Source organism: Mustela nivalis (assembly GCF_964662115.1).
Source record: "Mustela nivalis genome assembly, chromosome: 5".
NCBI classification, from domain to species: domain Eukaryota; kingdom Metazoa; phylum Chordata; class Mammalia; order Carnivora; family Mustelidae; genus Mustela; species Mustela nivalis.
This window is the reverse complement of record NC_139024.1, coordinates 97,351,951-97,365,879: the sequence shown is the minus strand read 5'-3', so window position 1 is coordinate 97,365,879 and position 13,929 is coordinate 97,351,951. Positions and strand designations below refer to the sequence as shown.

The following is a 13,929-nucleotide window of genomic DNA, read 5'->3' as shown; positions in this document are numbered from 1 at the left end:
GCTGAAATGGGGGAGGCCGGGAGGAACAGTCCACCTGTTCTTTGCTGCAGATGAAAAGCAAGGCCCTGGAGCACTTTTCTGGAAGCTCAGGTGTCATTAGGGATGAAGGGCCATTGGCATGTTACGTAGCCTGGAACCACGGGCTCTGCGCGTCTGTATTCCTTACCTGCCCCACGGGGGCTGACTTCATGGTTCAAGTGCAGATAGTGAGCTTAACTCCAGAAGCTCTGCACTTACAGGGGAAGTAACCCAGCAGGGGGAGAAGCCTTTCTAAAGAAAGACCATTCAGGTGTGAAAATGCATGCAAAGCTTTGGCTTGAGCATTCTCTGGGTCCCAGATCTGCCATTTTTACTCAGGGAAGGCTCCCATCCAAGCAAACAAAACTACTGAAGCAGGTGGTAGAGAGAATTTGTGTTTCCTGTCAGGAAATAGAGAGCTGTCCCTTCTTCGAGTGGTTCCTGCGTTAGCTGCTTGGGTAATGGTAGGATTATTTCCTGAATGCAGCTGTTCTTGAAAGTTAATGTCCTTTATGAAGACCTTTTGAAGTTTCTCCTATGAAAGGAGGGCAGAAGACTATGTAAGGCAGCAGTGCTCCAGGGCCCACTGGGGGGTGCTTGGCAACAGCTGGTTGGTCCCGTGGAGATGGAGGGGGTGTTGCGGCTGGCCTCTCCTGAGGGGAGGTGCCCAGGACTTGTTTCCATGCTCAGGACAGGCATCAGAACAGTTCTCCAGTAATCTGAGTACTATATTAAAATATGCTCTTACTTTTCTGCTTGTTCCTTATGTACTGCCTTTTTTTTTTTTTTTTTTTTTGGATTTCACAAAGAACGACAGTAGTAGCTTAAAATAATAATTATAATTACTGCAGCAATCCTTCATTAAGTACTTACATATTTCAGGCTCTTTGTGTATATATTTCACGCTCCCCTTTTTTTCTTGCCAGAATTATTAAATGGACTCATTTGCCTCCCCACCCCCCAACAGCCTTACTGAGATACAATGGACATATAGCACCATCTCCCTTAGTTTTTAGTGCATGATCTCTACTTATTATTGTCTCCATTTTGTTGCACAAGAAAATGAAGGCATTAAGCAGTTTGCTCAAAGCTACACATGTCGGAAGTGGCAGATCTGGAATCTGAATCCACAAATGGACAATTCTTTAGCTGCACCTTTGGTCCGAGGGTGCAATCATGTAATATTGATTGCACATGTACCTTTGGTGTCAAGGTTTGCTTAATATGAAACACAAAGTAATCAGTACAATATCATTGAAAATATCATGTAACGGCAACATGCCACATGATTTGTTCCATGGGTGAATCCACACATTGGGGCCATGACATATATAGAATTTAAAGATTGCTGATTTTCTGGGAAAAAAGGGAATAGAATTCCCAGGTTGAACTAGACCTTAAAAGATACTGAGGGGGCCTCTGGGTGGCTCAGTCGGTTAAGCTTCAGCTCAGGTCATGGTCTCAGGGTCTTAGGATCAAGTCCTGCATGGGGCTACCAGCTCAGCAGGGAGTTTGCTTCTCTGTCTCCCTCTAACCCAACCCACCCCCATGCCCCCACCCTGCTGTGCTTGTGCTCACTCTCTCTCAAATAAAATAAAATAAAATAAAATAAAATAAAATAAAATAAAATAGATACTGAAGTTCACTCCTGAACAAGAGAAGTCAGAGCACACAATTATGTTGCCCTCCCTTACTCAATCATAGCATTTGTTTGGTTGGTCAGTTCTCTCCATGACTGGCTTCTCTTTCCCGGACACTCCCATTAAAAAGCGCTCCCTACCTTTTTGTGGTCCTCTGAAAATATTTCCCCTTACTGCTCCTTATCAAGTATCTCTTTCCAAGAGTCTCAGTCCGACACTCCGCAATATTGTCTGCTTTCTGGAACATTTGTGTTATCTGTAGAACCTCTCACGTGACTACTCCATTGGGATCTCGGTTGACTTACCTCTGTAGAGAGTATTGGATCACCTTCACTCTGTTATCTGAGGTAAAGTACTTCCCCAGTTTGGGGACGAATGGCCTCTGATGTTTATGAGGTATGCATGTTTTACAGGGAACCGAGGGCTTCTGTTTGAAGTTGGAGAAGCTGTCGAGGGCTTGGATCTCACCTCAGGCATGCCAGGGTACCAGTGGCAGATTGTCCCGAATGCCAGTTCACCACCTGGATTTTGGTCAAAAGAAGGGCTGCCATTCAGGTATGCTGTAGGAAAAGCAGAGTTCCTGTCAGAAGTGTCTTTCTTTACTGGCCTAGGTGAGACCAGGAGACAACAAGCAATGAGATTTCCAGGGGGAGAAATTGGAACATCCACCAATTCAACAACAGTTTGACCACTGTTCTCAACCAGTGTCAGTCATGTTAGTGCAACACAAGCCTTCTGTAGGTGCACACAAACTTTTGATCAAATAGGTAAAATTTAAATTTTCTATGAGTCAGTTTACAGACTGCTTCAGGAGATCACTATTAATTGGAACACTGAGCTGGATAAGCCAGGACGCTTGGTAGAGAGCAGGGTAAAACTTGCCAAGACCTGAAACCAACCTCTGGCTGGTGCCAAAGAAAGAAGCAAGAATATGTCTTTTGGTCATATGGAACAAGCACCCAGTGCCGAAGGTCAACCCAGTGGCTGGCGCCTAGCAGGGGAATCGGTTGTGGGCTCTGAGAGACATTGTTTTCCATAGCAGTGATGGCAGTGTGAGTATGGTTTTCCTATTAGTGGTTCTGAGCATTTTTAATCCCTTCAAGGACATGGCCAGAATGTCTAGTTTTCTGAAGTGGTCTTAAAAATATAAAAAGTTGAGAATTGCTTAGACATACTGTTTTCTTCGTGTGCCCTTAGCGTATATACAGAGGGATGGATTCTTTACTGTGTGACGAATCTCTTCTCCTTTCAAACCTCTTCTCAAAAGAGGTTGGTCATGACCTCTGGCTGTGAATTCCAGCCATTTCGTGACTTCCTCCAAGGATTTGGGCATTTAAAATTTCAACTCAATTGTGGAATGAAAGACTTTGTTCCCTGTTCAGGGAATTTCAGACATCAAAGAAGCCAAGGAAGGAAGGAAATCTGTGAACAGAAAAGAGTAGTCTCTATTGTCCCAGATGCCTAACTAACTAGGTATTTAACCACCAATATATAGTTTTAAAGTGGCAATCATGGTGGTCCTTTGTGGCACCTAATGATACATCTTTATCATAGTTTTTGAGAACCATCAATCATGTTCAAAGGAAGACCTTTCAGCTATATTCAGTGTGTAGGGAAGTGTTAAGGAGTCAGACCACCTCAAAATACAAAAGGGAATTTTGGCTATATGTACCACCAGCAGGGAATGTCTCTAACTGCCATTTGGAGGAGTTAAAAACCACAGTAACTCTTCCCATTCTCTGTCCTTCATTTCTTTAAAATTCAAAATTTTTAAATTAAAAAAAATTAGAGTATTTATTAATTAATTGATAAATCATTATATTGGTGGGCCTTTAAATAGTTATTTTCAAAATGATTTTCAGAAAATATTCTCGGTGGGGCTCCTGGGTGGCTCAGTGGATTAAAGCCTCTGCCTTCGGCTCAGGTCATGATCCCAGGGTCCTGGGATTGAGCCCCGCATCGGGCTCTCTGCTCAGCAGGGAGCCTGCTTCCTCCCCTCTCTCTGCCTGCCTCTCTGCCTACTTGTGATCTCTGTCTGTCAAATAAATAAATAAATAAAAATCTTAAAAAAAAAAAAGAAAATATTCTTGGTGTTTATTGAGATAGTTTAATCATTTGCTTAGCCATATCTGTCTCTAATATTAAGGTCACTAGAATTGATCTGAAACATTAAAAAATATATGGTCATATTTTTGGAGTGTTTCATAAAATTGCCTGCATCTTTGAAGTTGTATGATGTGTCTTTTGATTTGAAGTTGTTGACACATTTTATTGACTTTTCTCTGTGGGTTATAATATTTTTAACTGGAAAAATAATCTCTGTAGGTGTTGAGGTAATTAGTAGGTTCAGAGCAAATCACTCCCCACCCTTTTTGTGAGATAATGTTCAATTAGTAAACCTTCAAATAATTAAAAACTATTTACTGATCACCTACGTTACACACAACATTGTGTTCAGAAGGTAGAGAGCAAGGTCATTATCTTGGGGAATGACCAGCCTTATCATATGCATGTACAGCCACAGAGCAAAGTCAGACAGCAAGGACTGATCTTCCTCCACATATGCGGTGTGTCTCCTGAACTTCCTATTTAGTTCAACAGATTATGTATTGACTTACTACCATGTTCCAGACCTTCGAAGACAAGTTAGTTCATGAGAAGCAACAACTGAAGAAATACCCAACTAGACCAGGTCTAGTTGATGAGGAACCATAGGTAAAGTGTTTTTCTAATGTTATACAACTATCAAGCATCAGAACTAAGATCTGAATTTTTCTGATTGCAAGTCTTGTGATTTCTCCAGAAGTCTACCTATACCACATTATGGCACACCTCCTTTCTCACCCATAGGAATATGATATTTTAAAGAGACACAGCAGTCTGTGAGACCCCCAGAAACACCTTTTGTGAAGTTAATATCTACCATGAGCGAGACAAAATAGAAGCTTCTCTTAATATCACTTGGGGCCATTTCAGTTGTTGATCTCTAGCAGAAAGAGAGGGAAGGAACCAGGCTCCCTGCTGAGCAGAGACCCCCCCCCCCATGTGAGGCTTGATCCCAGGACCCCGAGATCATGACCTGAGCTGGAGGCAGAGGCTTAACCCACTGAGCCACCCAGGTGCCTATATTTCTCTTTCTTTTTTTTTTTTTTAATTAAAAAAAATTAATTTAATTTTTTAAATTTTAATTGTTTTAAAAAATATTTTATTCATTTATTTGGCAGAGAGAGAGAGAGATCACAAGTAGGCAGAGAGGCAGGCAGAGAGGGAGTGGGAAGCAGGCTCCCCTCTGAGCAGAGAGCCCGACGCGGGGCTCGATCTCAGGACCCCGGGATCAAGACCTGAGCAGAAGGCAGAGGCTTTAACCCGCTGAGCCACCCAGGCGCCCCTAATTTTAATTTTTTAATTAACATATAATTTATTTCAGCGGTACAGGTCTAAAGGTCTAAAGGTCTAAGCCTTCAGACAACCCTGTGCTGCAGCTACAACTTTCTCAAAGACACCTTGATTACAAAGGGAGTTGTGGCCATTGTGAAGGGATGGGTTGAGATACTGACTAGCAGGTGCTGTAGGAATAGCTGTTTCATGGCCACTCACATGACAGAGTCAAGTATTTCTTCCTCCTTGCCACAAAGAAAAACAGTACAGTGGGGCACCTGGGTGGCTCAATCAGTTAAGTGTCTGCCTTTGGCTCAGGTCATGATTCCAGGGTCCTCAGATAGAGGCCTGCATTGGGCTCCCTGCTTAGCAGGAAGCCTGCTTCTCCCTCTCCCTCTGCCTGCTGCTCCCCCTGCTTGTGAAACTCTGAAAAATAAATAAATAAATATATTTTTTAAATTTAAATTAAATTTAATTTTTTTTTTTAAGGAAAAACAAAGTGCAAGAACACTCATTTGTTGGGTCTAGTGATCCGGGTGTTGGTTGTTTTTACTTCTCTCTGTTTCTCTCCTTTCCAGAGCACGGCTCAGTGGATTCTTTGTGGCTCCGGAGACAAATAATTACACTTTCTGGATCCAGGCTGACAACCAAGCTTCCCTGTACTTCAGTCATTCAGAGGACCCAAAGACCAAGGTATTCGCCTTCCTCTTACTTTTTTTTTTCTTGTCCCTAGTTCTTTACTCCTGAAAAAAAAAAAAAAAGAATAAACATCAAAGTGCTCATTATTTTACTTGTAATTGTAACATGTCACTAAGACACTAGGAATTTTAAAGTTTCATTTTGTTGGGGGAGTGGGGGGGGTTATTTTTTGTTAAATTTTTTGAAAATTGAGATATAATTGACATGATTTTAATTGTTGAAAAAGAATTTGGTTGAATGTGTTGGCACATTTATTGGGCACTTACTTACTATAAGCCCAGTGTTAAGCAACATCGTTTATGTACCTTGTCTCTGATCTTCACAGCACCTCTGTGAGCTAATTATATTTATCTCCATTTTCCAGATAAGAAAATGGAGGCTTGGAAAGATTGTATGGCCAATCGAAGGCCACTTGGATCAGAGGAGGCATGGTAGTTAGAGTTCAGACACTATCTGTCTGATTCTAAAACTTGTGCATTTTCCCCTGATTTTTGGGCAGAGATGTAGGCAGTCTTATTTAGGTATTTCCTGGTCAGCTTTGAAGGATAATAAAAAGTGCTTTTAACAAAAAGCCAAGATTCACTAGCAGCACTGACAACCACTTTTGCCCTCAAATTATTAACATGCTTCTATAAAATTATTTTGCTAGTTGCTAGAGAAACATTGTAGATCTTGGTGCAGTCAAGTCATTCTAGGTTTCTCAGGTGGCTTAGTATTATTTTATTCATAGTATCATGTAAAGTCAGGGTTTCAGGTTGCCTGTTTCTGCTCTAAACATGGACATTCAGCCTCATCCGAATACAGTTTAATAGAGAGACAGAGATAGAGTGAGGGGCAGAGAAGCATACACAACCACAGGTGTGTGATTGAGCTGACTTGTTGGAAAAGCAGACCAGTCCAAAGACCCTGTCAGTAGCTGTTCAGGCACTTGCTATTTGAGAAGTAAATGCCCATAAGCTTCGTAGTATTGACTGTGATATGCTTCTTGGGCCCCAGGTGAAAGTGGCTTCCATCAAGGTGGGCATTGCTGACTGGTTTGACGCTTGGGAGCAGAATGGGCATGACGGGACTTGGCAACGGAAGACCCCGAAGTTGGAGCTGGTTGGTGGCACCAGCTACTACCTGGAAGCAGAGCATGGTGGGAGAGCCCCCAGCAGGGGAATGAGAATTGGCGTCCAGATCCACAATACCTGGCTGAATCCTGATGTGGTCAGCACTTACCTCCGAGAAAAGCAGCAAATCCGAATCCATGCCCAGAGACTTCCAGAAATCCAGGTGTGTGGTTGTTCTCCATCCTGTGGGGTTGGATTTAGGGGCTGAATGCTGGAAGGAACATCATCTGGCCTAGTGGATGGAGGGATCACTTGCTGGGAGCCAGGAGGCTTGAGTTGTAATGATGATTCTGCTGCCAAAGGAATAGGGTATTTATCCAATAGGATTGTGAGGACATCTCAAACAAATGCCAAGTCCTAATATTATTATTTTTTAGTTTTTTAAAAAAATATTTTATTTATTTATTTGACAGAGAGAGAGATCACAAGTAGGCAGAGAGGCAGGCAGAGAGAGAGGGGGAAGCCGGCTCCCCACTGAGCAGAGAGCCCAATGTGGGGCTTGATCCCAGGACCCTGAGATCATGACCAGAGCCGAAGGCAGAGGCTTTATCCCACTGAGCCACCCAGGTGCCCCGCCAAATCTTATTATTAAGATAATTTTATTTGTGGTCTTAGTAATTTCCAGGTAAATTCTCTTTTAGAATCTTGTTCTCTGGAGTAGAGATAAAGTCCTGCAAACAAACAGACCCACGTATGCAAGCACATGAGTGTGCACACACGTGATTCCTTTGCTGTTACTGATGCAGGTCCTTTCTCTCCACTCATGGTGTTTTCTCCATCTGCTTTGTACAGGTCAAAGCCTTTGGGTCTCTCTGTGGTGCCCCATACTTGTGTTGAACAATATCAGTGCCCTTTCAGTTGCTCACTTCTTGGCGTACAAAGATGAATCCCTATGGACTCTGCTTTTCAAGTTTAGAGTCTAATAGTAACACATGTATGCAAATAACCATAGAACAAGGTAGAAAAGAGCAAGTGATGGAAATGACCGATCTTCCTTTGTAACTAAAATATAGTGCGCCTGTCAGGGAGCATGCGAGGAGCCAAGCAGATACGGAATAAGACTCTGCTCCTGCCCTCCGGCCCCACCCCACCCCTGGGAGAGGGCGCAAGGCGAGAAGGGCTGAAAGGGGTCCTTCAGGGGCTGCACTGACGTCTCACACCCTAACAAGAAGTGGGGGACACGGGTGAATAGGGAGATCGACCTAGAAGAGTTTTCTTTCAGTGCTGACACTTGGGTTCACAGATATTTCTAGATGGTAGTGAGTTTAGATAAAACTGAAATTACAAATAAAAGGAAATAGACAGTGGAGGAGATGTGTCCCGAGTTTCTCTGACTTAATTAGCCCGCGTCACTTATTCCTGTCACTCTCGACAGATGCTGACCGTGTCTGGCAGAGGGAGCTTCGTCCTTACTTGGGACAATGTCACCAGTCAGCCAATCCCTGGAAATGTCACAGCCCATCAGGTGGGAACCTTCTTCAAATAATGACAGGTGGAGGAGTTGGGGGAGAGGTCTTTATGTCTATGGTGTACATTCTTGAGTTTGTTGTTTGTTTTTTAAAAACAGATTCAAAGAGCCATTGAGGAGTTACTTGCCGTCAAATGCAAATTGGAACCCCTTTCGGCCAGCAGCCTACTCTGGCTTGGGTTTGAACAAGGTGTGCTTTCCTTGGCTTGGCAAATGCTGATCCTCTTCTCCATTGTCTTTCTCTCTATCTTTTTCATTTCCTGCTACCAGAGTCAAGAAAAGTTACGGAAGCTGGATTTGGACACCCAGTGGCCACGAGAGTGATGACACACGTAGGAGGAGGTCACTTGGTGTGGGTTTCAGAGAAAGAAAAGCCATTCCCCTGGGGCTCTTGGGTGGAGCCTAGTGCTCCCCATGCTGCCCATGGGAGAAAGGGCAAACCATACAGGAGGAAATGAAAACACTACAACAGTGTATCTTATTTAATTCAAATTGTAGCCAAATAAAGGAATTGTTACACGAAACAGTTGAATTGTCACATGAAACATGTTTACTAAATTGTAAACATGCGAGGGCCACTTTTTAAGATACTAATGTGAGCTCAGTTATAGACAGAGCTCCTTGTCTCTGCTTCTCAATAGTTTTTGATGCCATGGTACACAGAGAAAATTGTCATCAATGTTTGATGCTCTGTGGCAGACAGAATGGGGCTCTGCTGTCAGGAGACTTCAAACCTTCAAGCTCAAGCTCAAGCTCAAGCTCTGCTAACCCAAAGGATCAAAGGCTGATGACACGGTGAACTCATAACCCAACCCCGTGACACATGTTGGGAAGCTCTGTCTTATCAATCTCTATGCCCGTCTTCCTGTTTTATCTGCCTCCAGGCCCAGAAGGTTCCAGCTTTGAGGGGGACCTCACCAGTGGGACAGAGCCCTTCTGTGGGAGGTTCAGCCTCCACCAGCCTCGACACCTTGTCCTAATACCCCCGGCTTCCCAGGAGGGCTACCAGCTAGATCAGTACACACACGTAAGTAGCAGCCCTCACCCTCCTGGGTAGGTTGGGTAGGGAAGGTTATGCTCTGGGGTTGAGACTGAGGAAGCAGAAATACAAAGGAGTCTTTGCTGGGATCTGCTCCATGCACGTTTCAGGCTGAGATTCTGGGTTTCTTAGCTGCTGTTTCAAGTGGTGAACAGATACCTCTGGTCCTTCATTAGTTAGTGGTTCCATGGAAATGCTTTTGTCTTAGCTGTAGATCCATGGATGTTTTTACATGCTCCAGGATCTTCTTTGCTCATTGGGGAAGAGCGTGGACACTGTAGTCAGACTGTTTGATTTTGAATTTTGACTCTACCCTTACATGTCCTCAGGGTCTCGATTTAGTTTATCCCTCTGTGAAATGGGTAGTCATATGGTCTAGAATTGTGGTGGAGATTAAATGAGATAACCTACTAATGTGTGCACTGGTTAGGACTCTGTTAAATGCTAGTCACTGTTATTTATTATGTTTTTTTTTTAAGATTTTATTTATTTATTTGGCAGACAGAGATCACAAGTAGGCAGAGAGGCAGACAGAGAGAGAGAGGGGGAAGCAGGCTCCCCACTGAGCAGAGAGCCCGATGAGGGCTCAATCCCAGGACCCTGGGATCATGACCTGAACCAAAGGCAGAGGCTTTAACCCACTGAGCCACCCAGGTGCCCCTATTTTTTTTTTTTTTTTTTTTTTTAATTAATGGGTTGACTAGCACAGCCATCTTTCATAAAAAGAGAGCAGCCTCTTTGCCCTTTGGGAGCTAGAGGGAGCCTAACGGGCTGGCTGAACTCATGGCAGTGTTTGGGGGTGGGTGACTAGAGGACTCTCCTTCAGGCCTGAGATTGTATCATTCTTTGATATTCCTCAAAATTCCATCTCCTCTGTGTTTCAGGGTTCAGTCAGTTCTTAGTGGAACTTCCTGGGAGAGCTGGGATTAGGCATGTCAGGTTGGGGTCCCGTCCATCTTCCAGCGTGCTCTCTGCGGGACGGGATCCCAACAAGGGGCCATTTGCCCACATGGGCAAGTCTGGAATTATGGAGATGATTCTGGTTGCTACACTTGGGAAGTGTTACTGGCATCTAATGGGCAGTTTCTAAGGATGTTGCAAAACATCCCCCAATGCACAGGACAACCCCATCCCGCCCCCCTGCCGACCAGAAAAGAATTATACAGTTCGAAAGGCCAACTGTGGGGAAAAAAAAAAATCCTGTAATAAATTCTTCTTGGGAATTTTGCTTCATTCAGAAATGAAGCAAAAATGAAACTCATTAGAGTTCAGGCACTGAGACTCAGAGAGGTGAAGTGACCTGCTCAAGGTTACACAGGTAACTGGGTCAGAACAAGTCTGTTCTAACTGAGATACTCCAAAGTCCTAACTGCCAAGCACAGTGGTAGGCATTTCATGACTCTCCGCGGAGTCAATGACAATTTATTCTGTTTGCCTTTCTGGTGAGATTAGTAAGCTCCAGGACAATGGGACTTGGACTGACGTTAACTCTCACAGCATGAGGGAGTTTCCTAGGGACGGGACCCTCTTGATGACACGTTGCTTCTTGCACTAATCGAACTCATACCTTTCTCCGGTGTCCATAGTTGTGCCTCGCATACAAAGGCCACAAGAATAACATCCTGAAGGTGACCGTATTTTTCACAACCGACTCTCAAAACTTCATTAAGAAGAACATCACCTGTGACTGGAGTCTTGTGGGGACCAGTCCCGACAGGTAGCTAATCTGTGGGGAGTGTGGTGGCAATTCCGCCGGCTGGGATGATTAGCTCTCTTGGGGACAGGGGCCCCTGTGAGGTACCGACGATTTCTTATTTTGGGCCTCAGATATTAACCTGTGGTTCTTTTTTTTTTTTTTTTTTTTTAAATTTAACTATTTATTTTAGAGATAGAAAACATGTACATAAGCAGGGAGAGGGACAGAAGGACAGTCTCAAGCAGGCTCAGACGCCCTCCTGAGCATGGAGCTGGATGTGGGGCTCGAACCCACCACCCTGAGATCATGACCTGAGCTGAAATCAAGAGTGGGATTCTTAACCAGTTGAGCCACCCAGGCACCCCTTCCCTTGGGATTCTGAACACATCTTAGTCAACTAAGAATTTTGATTTAAGAGTAGTTAGTTGTTAGGAATATAATACTTTTTGCAAATACCCTTGACACTTTACCTGGGGATAGAATGATAGAACCTCTTATGTGGGAAAGATTTTAGAGACTGTTCCTTGACATTACTGATAGGAAAAACTGCAACCCAGAGAATTATTGAGTCACCAAAATTTTATATAGCAAGTAAATAAAGACTCTGCAATGAAACTCAGGCCTCTTGCTCCCTTGCTTTGGTGTTCTTTCCATAATGGTCTTACGGGTTTTGTAAGTGGTCTTAAACCTGAGTGAGTCTAGGGGTATTAATCTTCTCTGTGGTTAGAGCCTAACATATGACCTGCTGAAGATGCAGAACTATACTGTCATCTGAAAATGCTGCCGACACTGTCATGAGCGAATGACCGCCTTGAAGGGCGCCTCACCCACGTGATTCCACACGCTGAGCCTGTCTTGGATGGGAGGCCTGTACCTGTGGCACACAGGACTGCTGGGGTGCAGGGGTTCTTGGGGTGTCTCTCCTGACTGCACAGTCTGCAGGCCCTCAGGCCGGTGAACTCGGCTCTCTGCGAAGGGGCTGCAGGTGCACACAGAGAGGCCCAGTTCTGCTGGGGGCTTTGTTTTTCAGCTGGCGGTTCACTTGCACGGACCTCTGGGAGACCTGTGTGCGTGGCTCTGTGGGTCTCCAGCCAGCTCTGGCAAACTCCTCTGTGCTGGTTTCCCAGATCGACCTCTTCCCTCTGTCTCAGGAGACCCGTGGGTTCTATGTGGATGAAATTATTATTGCGGACACAAACATAACAGGTGATAATCGAATCTGCTCTCTGTAAGGGGCCTGTCTATCTAGTGCTGACCTCAGCTTTTTCTGCTTGGGGAAGTTCTTCTTTTAATGCAGAGGAAACACGTGGCTCCCCATCTTGTCTGATTGGTCCTGGAAAGAAGATTGGTTTGGGATTGTGTGCTCTTGGTCCCCCTATCTTTCTAGCTAATTCCTTCCCCACCCCACCCCCATTTATCCAATGCTTGCTCTTCTGTGCTCTTACCCCAATTTTACCACTTTCATGCTGAGAAGCTTTGTTTCCTTATCTGTAAAATGGGCATAAGCAGGACCCCATCTTATTGAATTACTGTGAAGGTTAACTGAAGAATAGAATGTAATGAAGTCAGCACAGGTCTTGCACCATGGGAAGTGCTCAATAAATATAAACTGTTATTATTACTATTATCATGATTATTGTTAGGTTAGCAGGACTTCTACACCTGTCCATGAATTTATATCTGTCATGCAAAGTGCTGGAAGGAATAAGGCAATATCTGGTCCTGTAAATGGGCTAAAGGTCTCATTTACACCTTCAAGGCAGACTCAGAAAAGTGAGAGAGTTAACCATGTCTTTATGAGAAAAGGCTTGTCCTGCTTTTTGCCTATCCACATTCCTCCTACTCAGAGCTCAAGCTTAGCCCTTTCCTCCATGATCTTCCCCCTTGATCTCCTTTAGGCAAAGCAACCTCCCCTAGCTTTGCTTGTCCATGAGGCTAGGGACAAAGAGTTCATCAGACTGTCCAACTATGATGGGCACTCAGGGGAAGAGAAACCCACAGCCAAGACAGAATGGGGCAGTCTGTCCCTGGGCCTCGAGGCTTCCAACTTTTGCTCACACTCCCTTTTCCCTTTATAGTCTTTTGTCTGAAACTTATAGAGCTGAGGGCAAGAGAGATTGGGGGATGGTGGCAAGAGGTCTCACTTTCGGCCCTGAAATCTCCTCATTCTAGGATACTCATCAAAATTCCATTTCTTACCTGGTTCACCGGTTTAAGTGTTTGGGGGCATCTGTGCTTTGACTGATTTCAAACCCTGTTCATGTTATGGTGTAATTAGGTGATGATAATATTCAAATGGAGTGCTGGGGTAACCACTTGAATTTCTTGGGGCCCAAGACAACTGGCTGGACCTTTTGTTGCTCTCCCCACCCCCCACCCAAGCATTATCTGGATTCCCGGAGTGCTGAGGCGATCAATATTTCATGCACTTGAACCGTTGACTGGGAACTCAGGACTAGATGATCAACTCTGTTTCCACTCTCTCTAAACCCCTGAAGTCTAGGAGCCAGAGTCCCTCCTCACTGCCCCACCCGTTAGCCATCAAATATTCCAGTATGTGGGACCACCTAGGGTTGAGGTGAGGGGGAGGGGGAAAGGGAGGAGTGGCTTGGGTGAAATAACCCCCTTCCCATTTTGTCTAGTTTCCCTGCTGGTGATGACTTTGCTTTGAGGATGATTTAATGGCAAGATGAACCGATAGCCATTGTTAATTGAGATTTATCTGATCAGCTTCACACTTTATGTTCTCTGATCTCATCTCCTCTATGAACATTCCTTGTATGTAATGGTGCCTATCACTTACTTCTCACTGAGATCTCAGAAGCCCATAAAGTGCTCCTATTATCTCCACTCTGTAGATGAGGAAGCCAAAACTAAGA

The 13,929-nt window shown here is 44.3% G+C and overlaps 1 protein-coding gene across 20 annotated transcripts in view; it reads left to right on the top strand.

Moving 5' to 3' along the window:
- The window catches only part of PKHD1 (PKHD1 ciliary IPT domain containing fibrocystin/polyductin), a 485,802-nt gene that overhangs the window by 32,640 nt on the left and 439,233 nt on the right, over window positions 1–13,929 (top strand). For all 20 annotated transcript variants that reach the window (XM_082729339.1, XM_082729341.1, XM_082729340.1 and 17 more), the window contains exons 15-22: window positions 2,072–2,213; window positions 5,615–5,729; window positions 6,732–7,010; window positions 8,223–8,312; window positions 8,415–8,505; window positions 9,200–9,342; window positions 10,941–11,071; window positions 12,081–12,256. In XM_082729339.1, coding sequence (XP_082585465.1) covers window positions 2,072–2,213; window positions 5,615–5,729; window positions 6,732–7,010; window positions 8,223–8,312; window positions 8,415–8,505; window positions 9,200–9,342; window positions 10,941–11,071; window positions 12,081–12,256 — 1,167 coding nt within the window. The remainder of the gene's footprint in view (window positions 1–2,071; window positions 2,214–5,614; window positions 5,730–6,731; window positions 7,011–8,222; window positions 8,313–8,414; window positions 8,506–9,199; window positions 9,343–10,940; window positions 11,072–12,080; window positions 12,257–13,929) is intronic.